The following is a 15,143-nucleotide window of genomic DNA, read 5'->3' on the forward strand; positions in this document are numbered from 1 at the left end:
TTTGCTCACTAAACATTAATTACCGTCAGGATTAATTAGGATTAATTCAAAGAATCTGGAATTACAAAATTTACACGTTAACGAGAAAAAGTTTAAGCTCCCGCCAAGTATAAATTGCAAACAGATTCACACTTAGATGTTTACGTTTATTTATCTATTTATTTTCTTTTTACGTGTAGGTAATATAATTTAGATTTACTGAAGGAAGATTACTAAAAAAATTATATGTATATATTTTTACATATGAATCTTTCCACAGGGAAATTGGTTCAATCAAGTTTTACAGATAGTCTATTTCGTGTTGTAATAAAACCGTCAACATGTTGCAAGAAATGTTTGTAATAACGCTTCTGCAAATATGTGACAGCAGATGAGTAGCGGCGCTACTCATGATCTGGCGAGGAGAGACCGTTGCGCATTGCAGCAATTCTAACACAAGCACTTTAGAACTACATACAGCTAATGTAATAGTATGAGGGGGTATCAACGATAGCGCGATACTCTGCAAACTTTTGTATCATAATTACCGCATACAACGAAGAAGCTCAGTTTATTGCAAAAATACTTTAATTAACGAAATAGTTTATGCGGAAACGAACTGTTTGTACGAATGGAATTTTGCAAATATCTATATACATATACCTGCATGGAAACTTTAAAGTAATAAAGCGAAGTAATTAAAATAATTGCACGATGGCAGATACAACACGCGCATTTATTTTCTATCACGTCTTTGATAAATTATTGATACGTGATCACAATGTAAAAAAATCACACGCAAGTTACTCAATGACGAAAAGTGTAAAATTACACTGTAAAAAAATTGATGCATTTAATAATTATAAAATACAACTTTTAAAGATTTCGTTATTATGTAAATACAAAAAGAAATCATGCAATTTTGCACGTAATAAATTTTATAAAATAACATAACTTTTTTTATATTCACGCAATTAACAATGCCATTTTTACAGCTATTATTTGTATGAAGTTATTAAACTTTTTAGTGTAATTTTACATTTGTCATAATGGGAGATATTTTTACAGTGTCATGGCATGTTTGTCCCTGTGTTCCTCGACACAAGTGACTCACCGACATGCGCCTGAGACCCTTAATCGTTCCACTGTGTGGAGTAATCGTGTTGGCGTCGTTAGAGGGTTGTGATTACTTATAAAATTGCGACAATGACAGAAGTGAGAAAAGACGATGTTGTGAAAATTCTCCACACCTATCCATTTTGTAGAGTGAGTGAAATCCTTTATATTTCAATGTAATTGACTGTATAGATTTGCGCTGTGTAAGCACATGCGAATGTGACGTTTGATCAATACAGAAAACATACGTTTCTATAAGCGTCGAATTGACGCCGCAAAGTTAAAATAAAATTTACGATTATTTTTATTAAGCTAATCGTTAAACTAGCGTTAACTTCTTATTCAATTTAATTTATAAGATGTAGCAATGTTCAAAAATTATTTCATAAAATTTATAACAGTTTAAAAAAGTTTAATAAATATTGTTCACAAAAACCACTCAATTGCAAATAAACACGTTTAAATATATGAACAAAAACATTAAGGTTAAAACTTTTTAAAATTATTTTTTATGTTTACAGAAGTGCGATATGTCTGATGAGATGAAGCAAGAGGCAATGGAATTATGTGTGACTGCGGCAGAAAAGTATGCAGACAACTATGAGAGCGTTTCTCGGATGATCAAGGAGACGATGGATAAAAAATTCGGTGCGTCGTGGCACACTGTCGTCGGCGAGGGCTATGGCTTTGAGATAACTTATCAGTTAAAGCATCTACTGTACATGTATTGTGCTGGCAACTTAGCAATATGCATATGGAAGTCTGCATAATGCAGTTAATTGGCATTTGCAATTTATTTATATATTTATATTTGCATATATGTGACTCCAATTATATATGTAAAGTCATTGTCATGTGCGAGCGAAGTGTACAGGCCGTTATGAGAGGAGGAAAAGTGTTTTTAGCATTTTATAAGTGTGGGTCCAAGTTTCATTCGACATTTAATATCTTATGCCTTTATGATTAAACACACTTTTATATTATCAGATATATCAAAGACGAACAGTGAGAATACTTTTCAACACAACTTATTGAAAAACTTATTATTTATGATGTAATTTAATATACAACTTGATGTATAAAAAAATATATAATTTAGTATTAAAACGTATCTCTTTGTAAGAAAATATTAATATATAATATATATTAAGTTTATATGCACAATATTTAAATATATGTGTTTTACTTTTATAAAACTCTTTAAAAACCTGTAACCGGCCTCCACACAACAACTGCTATGTTACCCCCAATGAACATATATAACAGTGATTTTTCTTGGTGCGTGATTGCACATGCAAAAGCCTCTCCTACAACTGCTTGAAATGGTGGCCCAAATTTTTGATCCATATCATCTTTGATCATTCGAGCTGCTTGTTCATAATTTTCTGCATACTTTTCCACAGCAGTGACACAAGTCTCTATGGCTTCCTGCTTCATGTCTTCTGGCATATCACTTTGCTAAAAAAATCTCTGCTGTAGCCTAAGTAGCCTAATATATTGGTACAAGCACTTAAGATTCACAGCCCAAATGATTCAAGTATATTTTATAAAATTTTTAATAAGTAAAATGAATGTGACATGCTCAGATCAGTCAGATTAAAGTTGCCGAACGCGGGAAATATTATAAAACAAATTAATTTACCTTGCACAATGGGTATGTGTGAATTACCAAAGTTTCAACATCCCTCCTCACCTCTTCAGCCCACATTTTACCAAAGCGGCTCCCTGAATATCTTGTGTGTACGTGCAACGATAAAACTTTCTTGCGTGTTCAATATTTAATTACACCTATAAATTCAATGCATATAGTTGGTTAAATTAAACATTGCTTAACAAATGAAAGCTATGTTGAAATGGCAATGTATTGTTTCATATTTTTCTACTAAAAATTTATTTCCGATTAAACTATTGGTTTTTCAAATTTAAAATTGTATGACTGAATGGATGACTGAACACTATTAATCCAACATAAGTAAGAAAAAAACAGGGAAAAAGCCTAACGCATATAAAATAATAAAATAATTACTGTAATGCTTTAAGAAGTATAAATCTTTTCTTTATCACAAGCCGAGAGGTTAGAGCACCGTCCGCGATAGATTTCAGATCGTACGAAAAGCGCGGTAATTTTTCCGTGGTGTTCCAAAACTCATTGAAAAAAATGACGGAACGTGCTGCATCGACAATTGTATGTAGTACATTATCTTTAAAATAATTCGAAAGAGCCGAGAGATATACCGTTACCCTAAACGAAATCATCGTTTCTGAAAGTCACGGCACCGAGCACGGCGTGTGAAACAATCTGTGAAGAAGACGGAAAAGAATAATAAAAAAAGCCCGTACCGTCGCCGCCATTTGCGCTCCGGTTCGCGTCGGCGTGTGACCGTGTTTTTGACGTTTCTCTTGCCGGGTCCGTTGATGCCGTAACCGCGCTTCTTGCGTCCTGTTTGCACCGTGCTTCGCAGGGCGCTCTTCCCTTCAGCATATGACTACGACTGAAAGCGCGAGCGCGAGCGCGAGGCGTCCTCCCGACACATCATCGACGTCTGCGACGACCACACGTCATCATGTCTGCCCTTCAAAAGTCAATTTTGAAATCCAGGTTGCCACCGTCAGCCGTCAACTTCTCGGCGCTGAGCTCCAGGTTTGTACAGCCTTCGCGCGCGAGATCGACGCAAAGGCAGGATTTAGATAGATAAGTTGTGAGAAACTGTGTCAGTCAACATTAATGTAATTTTCTGTTTTTTTTCTTTTTTTTTTTTTTGTAGACTTGGTAAGTCAAAGGGCGCTCAACGGAGAAGAGACTATGACCCGGTTCGATGGACCCCATACTTTGACCATTCCAAGGATGTACAAATAGGACAGAATGTTTTTCACGTTTACATCAAGGGTAATGAGGGCCCATTGTTGGTTTTATTGCATGGTGGTGGTTATAGTGGTTTGACATGGGCAGAACTGACAGTAAGTATCATGCACATTTCACAATGAATGAATAGATTAAGAAATTGATTGAACAAAATTAATGTTATATGAATTTTAGAAATCGATTATGACAATGGTGTTATGTAGAGTCATGGCTATTGATCTCAGGGGTCATGGAGATACTCATACTACAGAAGACGACGACTTGTCTGCCGATACTTTAGCGTCGTAAGTAAAATGTGCTACATTTAACCTTTGTCTTTTTATATCTTGATTATATATTTCAAATTAATTTTTTTTTAATTTAAAGTTAAGTAAAGTTTAAATATAATAAAATTTATGAAAAATTGTTTTCTGTAACTCTAAAAATCTATGAGATTATATTTATATTGGTTCAAGAAAGATTTTTATTTTTTATTATTGTGTGATATATTTAAACTGTATTGCTTACTTCTGTTTTTTTTTTTTTTTTTACTCAGGGACGTTGCAGCTGTTATAGATGCAATTGCACATGATGTGCCAATAATTCTTGTTGGTCACAGTATGGGAGGTGCAATAGCTGTAAGAGCTGCCCAGCTAATTCCAAATTTATATGGATTAGGAGTTATAGATGTAGTAGAAGGTACTGCAATGGATGCACTAGCCTCTATGCAAAGTTTCTTAAGATCTCGGCCGTCTAGTTTTAGCACCATATCTCAGGCTATAGAATGGTGGTTAGTATTCCTTATATTTTTGATACATTATTGCATTTTGCCTAATTAATATTTTTATTTTTCAGCGTTCGTAGCGGACAAATTCGGAATATACAATCGGCGAAAGTTTCAGTTCCTGGACAAATAAAGAAGTTAGTGAGCTCTTGAAGATATTTAAGTTTTTATAATTTATTTATTTTGATATTAAAATAATTAGAGTCGCACAATACCATGCCATTTCAGCATTGAGACTAGCAAATTAGCAACTCATGATATTGACTCATTGGCAACCCAATACAACACGTGTGAATCTAATCCAGAACCAGTTATACCACGAGATGATATTATTGAAGAAGAAGAATCGTCCAGTATGCCACCGCCGGCACCTGTGTCTTCTATTCCCACAATTAACAGAAAATATGTCTGGAGAATAGATTTGGCAAAAACAGAGCAGCATTGGTTTGGTTGGTTTAAGGGATTATCAACAGCATTTTTGAATGTTCCTGCACCAAAAATGTTATTATTAGCTGGAGTCGATAGATTGGATCGAGAACTCACTGTAGGCCAAATGCAAGGTATATAATTTTTAGTGCTGATACATAATTCTTATAATATTTTTTAATAAAATTAATATTTATTTCTTTGCAAAACTAGGTAAATTTCAAATGCAAGTATTGCCTGCTTGTGGGCACGCTGTTCATGAAGACGTTCCGGACAAAGTAGCGGAAGCTATTGCTACATTCATGGTTAGGCACAAATTTGCAGAGCCAGCGTCAGATTTTCCACGGTAAGCTAGGATATAATTCTTTATTTACGCGTTCATAACTTTCTCTACATTTTGGTTTTTATAAAAATATTATAGAAAATTACGTTGAAATTAATATTAGATGCGTAACAATGAAATTCGTACACTCATCGTCAGAAATGGCATTCGTGGTGCTACGACGGCGGCTAGCGTACGTGATCTTGGCGTGATGTGCGTTGAATCTCACACGAAGCGCGAGCGTAGATGTGTTGTGGAGCAGCGGTCATCGAGGACTGAGGCGGAACGCGGCCTACTACACCTCCCCACACTCGGCGGCCGAGAGAGGGGGAAGTCACATACGCCAGCCGTCGTCGCCGCTCGTTGTAGCAAATGCCATATCTACTTTTCAGTGTACATTTCTTTTTTGAATAAGGATTGTATTTGGAGAGAAAGGATATTTAATCGTTATACTTTATATAATTTTTGTTTCTCACTTTATGAAAGATATTTATATATGTTATTGTATTTGTTTCAGAACTTTTCCAGCTTGTTAAAAAAAGAATTGGATATATATTATATAAATTAATGTATCAAATATTGTACAGTTTTTTTGTAATTAAGTTGATAATAATTTTATTTATTTTAAGTGTTTATAACCACTAAATATAGAATCATACCATACATGTGTAAATACATTTATGAGAAAAATAAATTTGCTCTTATGTAAGTTGTATATATGTATAGTATATTGCATTAAAGTTTCAACTTATTATGCTTTGTTTCAATTCAATTTAACACAAATATTGCAATTATTTGCAATACTTATATTTATAATATTTATTTTTTGAAATAGTATCTTTATAATAAATATTCTTAATTTACATCACTTGTTTCTGTAGCAAAAATCGATTCACAATTCACTAAATGATTTAATTTTATGAAAAATTCTTATACTTTTTTCTAGATTAATATGATTAATATAAATTACCAAAGCATTCTCAATAGCAAAATTCTTTTTTGTATTAAAAATTATATAAAATCGAAATATGTAAAAATAAAGCAAATAAGTTAAGTGGTCACAATGGTTGGAAGTTCTTCGATATCGTATAAAAAGAGTATAAAAATTTTATAAAATTTACTATATACTAAAAAGGAATAAAATATTTATGTATATATAATACTTTAATATAAAATTATTTAAAACTGTTTCAGAAACATAACATCGCGGTTAATTTAACTTGTATGTAATATTATAAGAGAGCATATTCTGTTATATTTCTGAAACTTTAAAATTATATTTAATTAAAAATGTAAATTGCACAATTAAAAGATTCAATTACGAATCACTTAGTGAATTATTTATATGTTATTAGTTAAATTTTTTACGACAACACAAGGTCCCGCGCGGCCAGCTTTAAGAGGAGCAACCTTTAAATATAAACATGTTTAAATTTACAAAATATATTTACACTATTAAATTACAATTAATATACTCACATGCTCCCATTCGTTGAGATGTGGATCGTAAGCTTCTACTAATGTAAGATATTGCTGACCGTCATATCCTCCTACGGCTACAAGTTGGTCACCTAATACACATACACCAACTGCATCTCGAGGCACACTCATTGGTGCAACCATAGTCCATGTATCGGTCTTAGGATCGTATCTATATTGTCACATTGCATTATATGTAATTTAAAAATTTGCACTGGAAATGAAATGGCAACATTACCTTTCTACACAGTCGAATCTGCTGGCATTGGGATTGTTAGCTGGAGCATCGTGGCCACCAAGTGCATAAAGACAACCATTTACTACTCCTACGCCTACACCACCTCGTCTTTTCGACATAGGTGCACACGGTGTCCACTTGTTCGTATGTGGATCGTAACATTCTACAGTATTTAAGCAGGAACTGATGTCTCTCCCTCCTACAGCATATAATCTAAAACACATTATTATATTATTAAAATTAAAAGTTAATTAAATAATTAAATATATGTATACATATAAAAACATTCTATTTTATTTTTTGGTAATTCTTTTTTGCGATGCAGATTGATTCTCTCATTTAATTCACCTTAGTGTCGCAAGAATAAATGTTAAGTTAATTTTATTATTGTTGTTAAAAAAATAATATTAAAAAGTACAATAACAATTAAATAAATAATATTTAATACTGAATTACAATGAACGAAAAACGGTTGTTTAATTATACTCCTATATAGATGACCGAGAAATCAAAAGTAAATAAAGTGACAAATCCGTCTATCCCGGGATTTCTCGGCTCCGACTAAAGTAGCTGAAGATGCTCGGGAAGTATCAGAAGCATAGTAAGAGTAAATCGGTGATATAGTCAGGTACCGTTCCCGCCAATTACATTTCCACGCCTATTTTGTAATGGTTGCCGTTCCCGCCAACGCCATAGCCACACCTTTTTTGTAATGGTCGCTACCCTTATCATGGTAGCCTTGGCGTTGGCGGGAACGACGAAATAAGTTTCAAAAAATTTGCTACAATTTATTACGAGCCGGCACGTCGCTACCGGCAAATCGAGATTGAGGTAGCGTCGGAAGTTTGAGATCATAAATAATTTGAACAATAAAATGATATTATAATATTGATAATTAAAACAAAATTGAATTGCACGGAAAAATAATACATAAAACAATTCTCTTTAAAAATTCAAAACAGTAAATAACGAGCGCAAAGCGCGCACTTTGTAATCTTTATTTTAAAAACAAAATTGAGATAGTTGAAATTAATGTTTAAATTTTATTTAAAAAAAACTCACTTATCATTTAATACAGCCACTCCAACTGTAGATCTTTGTATGGACATAGGACATATCGAACTCCATTGTCGCGTTGCGGGATCCCATCTCTCTACTGCATCAAGGAAACTCCAACCATCGTGACCACCAACAGCATATAAAGGTCCACCTAGAACTGCCACTCCTAAGGAGAATTATTATTATATACTAATATATTTGTCAGAATTTTATTATACATAAATAAAGTAAATAGTACATTAAATTTTCATAAATTCTTTTGCATCAATACATACCTAATCCATGACGATGAACGTTCATAGGTGGTAGAGTACTCCATGTAAGAGTAGAGAAATCGAAGCATTCTACTGTATTCAGTGTTTTTAAGCCATCTCTACCGCCCGCGACAATTAATTTTTTATCGACTACTACTGCGCCAAATTGTAGTCTTCTACTACTCATAGATGCTAAAGATTTCCAAGCGTTATCGCGCAATGAAAATGCATCTATAGACGTTGCACCTAAAAAACATATTGCGGATTACTTTGCTTAAAAAAATGAAAATAATATGCTAGTGTTAATAAAATGTTTTTTTTTTATATATTAATTGTTCGTCACTCAATTTTTAATTACCTTTATTGGCATCCATTCCTCCAACAGCTAATAACGTACCCACAGTAGCTTTTCTGGGCTTTGTCCTACCTGTTTGAAGCAAAGGCCTTCGCTCAGGTAGCAAATGATACTTTAACGCTTCCATTACTAATTCTTGAGCCATTCTTTGGTCTTTGAACATTTCGTTACTTTCAATATTGTCAGCAATAAACTGTTTTAATTTAATTGTTAATTAATGCAAAAGTTCTGACAAATAAAAACTTTAAACTGTGAATAAACTCACCGCAGGTGATAACAATGGTAACTTGACTAAACTTAATAATTTACTAGCATCTTTGCTCCTGGTTTCGAGATCGTGTTCCACCCAAGTCATTAAAGCCTGAAATATATTATAATGATAATTATATTCATATAAATTATATTCGATTCTCTCGATAAACGGTTTGTCGTACATGAAAAATAGTTTCTTCTGAAGGAACATTAAGGTCTTCAGATTCAAGTAACTTCGCAACTTCATTGGCAGATAACAGCAAGAATTCTTGATTTTTTGTTACTTCCATAAAATGTTTGGTAGTGTATGCGTGTGCATGTTCAAACAATTCCGAGCAACCCTGCGTATCAGCGAACATTCGTATGCCTAGGCAGTTACTTGGATGAAGTTGTTTGACAAGAAACTGACAGCATGCTTTAATAACTGGATTTAATTGTAATAAACATGCTGTTGCAAGTAGAGTTTCCACACTGTCTTCCTGTAATTCTATACATCCTGTAATGTATAAAAATATATTACTAGAAATTAATAGACAGTAAAAAAAAATTAAAATAAAAAAAAAAAATTTATTAGTATAAGGTTCTACATCGCGATGTTAATATTCTTGAGATGTTTGAAGTGAAATTACCAGTGTAACAATAAAGAACTAAAGCCCACAACGCATCTCCATCAACGTCCATTAATTCTATTTCGTTTTGTGCAGATTCTCTCAAAGAACTTGTAAACATAGCAGCAAAATATTCAGAACCAGCGCTGAGCACTAATCGATGAGCCGGAACACGCTTATTTCCTGAAAAAAAAGCACAAGTTAGAGAAAAAATATAAAAAATGGAATGCCACGAAACAAAAAACATTTTTTATACATAACATATAGAACATATTTTTTTCTTCCTAGAAAAATTATCCTTTAATAAAATATAATGTATATTTTATATATACAGTATTTATATAAAATAATAATTACTCTCTTTTAATTAAGATTAATTGAACAGTTTCATTAACCATTTACATGGCATCAGAATTCCTACTGACAGTCGACACGTTGACGAGTGCGTCCCATCAAAACAAAGCACTCGCCCGGACGCGGTATACTGACCCGCGATCAGCGTGACGTCCGTCAGCTGTTGCTTGTGCAGATAGCTCTCCATAATACGGAGGCTGCTTTCCGCGTGCTTTGGAGAAATGGACACGCAGGACATCATGCTGGAGATGCTATGTTCACTGGCGTCTTTGTCCAGACCCAACGGGAATTCCTGCTGCTGCTGCTGTTGTTCGCCTTTGTTCGCGACTCTCGCGGGAGAATTTCCTGTCACCTTCGACATGTTTCCTTACTTCCTCGTTGCGGTAAAAAGCGACGATCAGCTCGCCAGTGAATTTAGGAGATGCTATGTTTTTCAGGACGAAATGTACGCTGTAAACAGTGTAAACAATGGCTCACGCTTAACCGCGGTCAACGACCATCACTACGCGTCCTACGGGTCAGCGCACTCGGAGGTCTCAGCACTGACTGACGCCTGATCACCAACTCGCTCAGCTGCATGAGACCGTTCGTTGTTCGCTGGATGAACAAAGAACCAGCCGTGTAGGCCGCCAGCGTGATGGTGTGGCGGCGAAAGCACATGGAGCCGCACATACTGCACTTACTCGCTCTCTTTTTTTCTCTTAGATTTCACCCGACTTCTACTCTCTCTTTACTCACACACCCGTAAACGTATTTGTGTGCTGCACATCTGTATACACTTATCAATATTCAGTTGCATTGAGAAAAAGTACATGTATTTAGGGAACGAAGCCATTGTCTATTAAACGTGGTAACGCAATGGTCTCCAAATGAAATTTATTGATTTCAAAATATGAGAAAAAACTCGACTTTTTCAACATTACATTGGATTGTGACTTATCTTTTGTTGCACTTCAAGGTCTCCGCGTTAGAAACCTTGAGAGATCACTTCTGGTCAGCTGATTTTCTTTTTCCTGAACTGCCAGCTTAGCCATGGTTTTTGCAGTGAAAAAGATTTTAAACACGATTAATACTACTAATGCAGTTAAATAAAAGTCAATTTTATTGGCTTTTTATTATAGTTATATTAAAACAATTATCAAATAAGTTTTAGCATTTATTATTAATATATGCAAATAATATGGCACAACACTTTTCATTTGAAAGTTAAGTAAAGATACCTTTCTGATCACATTATATAATTACATAAATATAGATACAAAATAAATGGAGCCCGTTATAGCGGATACTCAAAAAAATGGCGTTTATTGTATTTCAATATAAATATAAATATATTTCTATAGGTAAAGTTACTTTTGTGCAAGTTTATCTTACATTCATTTATACTGTCAATTTTTAACAATACACATATGCATCAAAATCGGAACTATTGGCTAACGTTATTATGTAGCTCATTATTTAAATCATTTTTAACATTCAATGGTTATTACAGACATCGATTTTACATGGAATGCACTTATAGTTGCTTGATGTATATGTGCATGCATTTTATATGTAACTTGAACTAAATTTCACTTAGATCGTAAATATATTACGTATTCTTTTTATAACTTTGGTAATATTGAATTGGCTTATAACAATTAATAAGCTGCGGCTCTTGTATGAGATTTCTAATTAATCTACTTTTTTTCCAAGAATATTATTTGACAACATTGTATTTATCACAAGAGTAACGTATGTTACGTAAATTTTATATTAGTTTTTAAAGATTATTAAGATATTTACGGTAACAAAGTACAATAATTATATATTTATATTATACATGCAAATAAACAAAAATTTTTATTTAAAATACTGCACATAGATTTTCAGTTGCTATTAATTCAGATTTTTTTTTGTCGCTTTTTGTATTATTTAACTTTGCTTTTTCAACAGCAACAAATTATTTTATATTTATTAAAAGTGAAAGTAAAAGAAAGAATCTAATATAATTTACTAGTATAACAACGTTTTTGTAAAATATTAATTAAACACATGGCAGTAACATAAATGTCTCACGTTATACGTAAATGTATCGCGATTGTCGAATAAATTTGCTGTTATAAATATTTATGAAAATTATTTACCGATTCAAATGTAGTAACGTGTCATACTGCACATCCGCAGTTGCACCGTAATATCTCCAGGTGTTTTTCATTAACGCGCTAGACACAGATAGCTCCGCCGCATTCTTGCCCGAATTTCGTTGACGAGTCAGATTCTGAGAAGGATCCATAAAAGGGCCTTTTCCGACAGCAACAAAATCGATCAAATAATTCTGTCAAGTTACTTCTTTCAGTGTCGTCTCTGAAAAGGCCGCTTGATGCCTCGTCTGTACATGGAGCTATAAATGTTTGCAAATCATTTTTTGGGAAACCTTCACGATAATAGAGCTTGATCGTGTCGTATGCATCCATTATCACAGAAATAAACAAACTTAAAACAACGTAAATGTAAAGTGAGATAAATGAGTATAAATAAATTCTGGAGTACCACCATAACACAATCGATTTGGAAGACGTGATAGAAAACGTAGCAAACATATCATCGCCGTTGATTAACGCAAATAAGCACTCTGAAGTGGTTGCAAGCGAGCGAAACTTCATGTTATATGGACCGAGCACCAGCCAGCCACAGAATGTGAAACCGGCGTAAATAAGAATTGCGCATATCAAGAATCTTGCGACTTTTGGTGTCGCTTTTTTAAGAGTTAAGATAACAACGTTGTATGTCTTAAAAAAGCCAAGATAACGCAACACGCCGAACCACACGAGCAGATTTCCGGTTCCGAGAAATATACTGCATATATTCCAGTGGTCAGTCTCGGAATGCTTCCGCTCGATTTGCTCTTTCATAATGGTACCGATGATAATAAGTAGATCGTTGATAATAATCATGATGTACCAAAGGTTTAAGAATTCCAATCGTCCTTCAAAGCTTAGCGTTGTTCCGTACGTTTTCTTGAAGAAGTTAATAGTCTCGAATTTTAACAGCTGTGCTCTGTATATCGCTCGTGAACATAATAATAAAGAAATCGTACAATTCAGTATAACAAGCAAATTTAGCAAGGTCCTTAGCGCTGATTCGATGCGATTATTCGTAATGTAACGAGTGTCACCTTTACATTGTAATTTCCTAGCTTCAGCGTCTAATGAGAGCAGCATCTGTCCATCGAAGTCATTATTATCAAAAATAATTTTTATATTAAAACGGTAACAATCGGGTGGTGTCATTGGTCCAGCCGCTTTCAGATTCACTGTCTTAAGAGCAAATTTCAGATGCGCGCGTACTAGTGCGGAAAAATTGACATTAATATTTCTGTCCTGCAGAAGATTGTGCGACGAGCTAAACGTGTTGAAGATTTCGAGACTGATGTTCGTGCATATTTTCACAATCTCGCTATTAAACACGTAGCTTTCGTTGAAACCGAATATGGTACCCTCTTTATAATGATAAAGACATAAGGTTACAGGCCCGACTGAATTGTCTTCGGCAATATACGAATACGAGCCAATAGCGTCGTCGACGTTGTAATAACCGTGCAGAGCGTAATCAATGGCATCATAAAATTCACTTTGTTTATAAATAGCCAAAGGTCCAACTGCAGGTGGATAGACAGGTACCTAAAATATTTATAAATGTTAGAAGAATAGTTACATGTTTAATATTTAATACTTAATTTTAATAAAATAATGATTTATTACATGATAATTATGATGTACTAATTAAAGTGCTAGAAATTAAAGCATAAAAGTTAAATAATTATCGTTTTGTAAATTTAAGCTTGTTTAAAAAAATTATTTTAAATAAAAATTAAACTATTAAAATTTATAAATATAATGTGATCAAGCTACCTCTTGAACTGAGTCCCATCCCATTAAAAAGAGATGAGAGAATGTTACTCTGTTATCCCAAGTGTAATTCTCATGCATATAATTATTATGCGCAAATAAACAGAGTTGTACAGTTACAAGGATAATTTTGATGACTTGGACAACAAATTTATAAGGAAAACGCCGTTTGGCCTGCCATTTTTCAATTGGATTCATAAAGAAAAATCGCAATTTTCGTCTCATTTTTTCTTCTGCAAACGTCACAACTGGACAAGTCTTGCATTCTTCTGGAGTAGAATGATTTTGCCTATAATATATAAAATACATATAAACTTTGCAGTATAAAAATTACTTTTTTACTATCATTGCAAATAAATTTTATTAAAATGTTAAAATCTGAAACAAATAAATAAAATTAAAAAGAACTAAATGACACAACGTTATCAATATTACATAGAAGCAGAGATTACTCAACTGAGACACAGGAAAAAGACTATAATGACATCAAGTTTGTTAGATACTGTTGACCTAGTTATCAATGATTGCATTTGTTTATGCAGTCAGTGCAGTAACTGCTCTAGTTTAGAATTCATTTTTTTTGTCCTTAACGTGCAAGAAAAAAAAACCCCGAAGAGAATACAATTATAACAGTTTTATGCAAACCTTTGTTCATTGGATTCATTCAACAACGTGTTCTCATTGACGATATCCTCTTCGATATCGCTGTCAAGGCTCCAGGCACGATTCTGAAGCTTGTTCCCGACCGCGATATCCTCGTTCTGCATTTTTTTGGGCGCTTCCATTCCTCGAAAATTTCGATGCGCAAAGATGGGAAAGCCAGCAATAAGGAGATGAAAATATTAACAAACGAGCGTCCTATCCTGCGGAATCGTTATCGTCGCTCTTTTCTTTAACTGACGATGAATCATCCAGCTGTTCGCATGGGGATTTATGTTGGCACAGTTAATAGAAATAAGTATCGCGTTGACATCATCTTGATAAACTAAAAATTTGCGTACCTCAGCGCAAGGATGGTTCAACAGACGCGTCGATGACAAATCACCAGCCATCGCATGCTATCCACCTCGACGACACAACTGAGCAATCTAAGCATAACCATAACTGCGCTTTATTGAATGATTTAACCTACCGTCAGAGAGCACCACTCGCGTCGATGTAGGGATCTTAGAAGACGTTCGTGTT

The 15,143-nt window shown here is 33.9% G+C and overlaps 5 protein-coding genes across 6 annotated transcripts; 2 read left to right on the forward strand and 3 right to left on the reverse strand.

Moving 5' to 3' along the window:
- Nucleotides 1-124: 124 nt before the first annotated feature.
- Nucleotides 125-2,261, forward strand: LOC139105411 (dynein axonemal light chain 4). Its single transcript, XM_070661498.1, has 2 exons — nt 125-1,245; nt 1,617-2,261. The coding sequence occupies exons 1-2, from the start codon at nt 1,186-1,188 to the stop codon at nt 1,863-1,865; spliced, it is 309 nt and encodes a 102-aa protein (XP_070517599.1). The 5' UTR covers nt 125-1,185; the 3' UTR covers nt 1,866-2,261.
- Nucleotides 2,262-2,295: 34 nt separating this feature from the next.
- Nucleotides 2,296-3,208, reverse strand: LOC139105410 (dynein axonemal light chain 4-like). Its single transcript, XM_070661497.1, has 3 exons — nt 3,122-3,208; nt 2,738-2,883; nt 2,296-2,553 (listed from the first exon to the last, which is right to left on the reverse strand). Exons 2-3 carry the CDS (start codon nt 2,801-2,803, stop codon nt 2,296-2,298), a joined length of 324 nt encoding a protein of 107 aa, XP_070517598.1. The 5' UTR covers nt 2,804-2,883; nt 3,122-3,208.
- Nucleotides 3,209-3,469: 261 nt separating this feature from the next.
- LOC139105392 (protein phosphatase methylesterase 1) lies at nt 3,470-6,178 on the forward strand. Its single transcript, XM_070661474.1, has 8 exons — nt 3,470-3,736; nt 3,861-4,053; nt 4,133-4,242; nt 4,494-4,727; nt 4,793-4,858; nt 4,950-5,281; nt 5,361-5,493; nt 5,987-6,178. The coding sequence occupies exons 1-8, from the start codon at nt 3,660-3,662 to the stop codon at nt 6,003-6,005; spliced, it is 1,164 nt and encodes a 387-aa protein (XP_070517575.1). The 5' UTR covers nt 3,470-3,659; the 3' UTR covers nt 6,006-6,178.
- A 332-nt stretch (nt 6,179-6,510) lies between these two features.
- Nucleotides 6,511-11,086, reverse strand: LOC139105382 (kelch-like protein 5). 2 transcript variants are annotated; one of them, XM_070661450.1, is made up of 10 exons: nt 10,204-11,086; nt 9,736-9,897; nt 9,289-9,602; nt 9,120-9,215; nt 8,858-9,047; nt 8,521-8,745; nt 8,249-8,411; nt 7,187-7,399; nt 6,949-7,120; nt 6,511-6,879 (listed from the first exon to the last, which is right to left on the reverse strand). In XM_070661450.1, the coding sequence occupies exons 1-10, from the start codon at nt 10,427-10,429 to the stop codon at nt 6,811-6,813; spliced, it is 1,830 nt and encodes a 609-aa protein (XP_070517551.1). In that variant the 5' UTR covers nt 10,430-11,086; the 3' UTR covers nt 6,511-6,810. The 2 variants fall into 2 exon arrangements, with proteins under 2 accessions (XP_070517551.1, XP_070517552.1); XM_070661451.1 differs by lacking the exon at nt 10,204-11,086 and adding an exon at nt 10,072-10,197.
- Nucleotides 11,087-11,211: 125 nt separating this feature from the next.
- On the reverse strand, nt 11,212-15,101 carry LOC139105380 (mucolipin-3). Its single transcript, XM_070661443.1, has 4 exons — nt 14,960-15,101; nt 14,604-14,873; nt 13,962-14,247; nt 11,212-13,730 (listed from the first exon to the last, which is right to left on the reverse strand). The coding sequence occupies exons 2-4, from the start codon at nt 14,741-14,743 to the stop codon at nt 12,273-12,275; spliced, it is 1,884 nt and encodes a 627-aa protein (XP_070517544.1). The 5' UTR covers nt 14,744-14,873; nt 14,960-15,101; the 3' UTR covers nt 11,212-12,272.
- Nucleotides 15,102-15,143: the final 42 nt, after the last annotated feature.

This window comes from Cardiocondyla obscurior, linkage group LG09, assembly GCF_019399895.1.
Source record: "Cardiocondyla obscurior isolate alpha-2009 linkage group LG09, Cobs3.1, whole genome shotgun sequence".
NCBI classification, from domain to species: Eukaryota; Metazoa; Arthropoda; class Insecta; order Hymenoptera; family Formicidae; genus Cardiocondyla; species Cardiocondyla obscurior.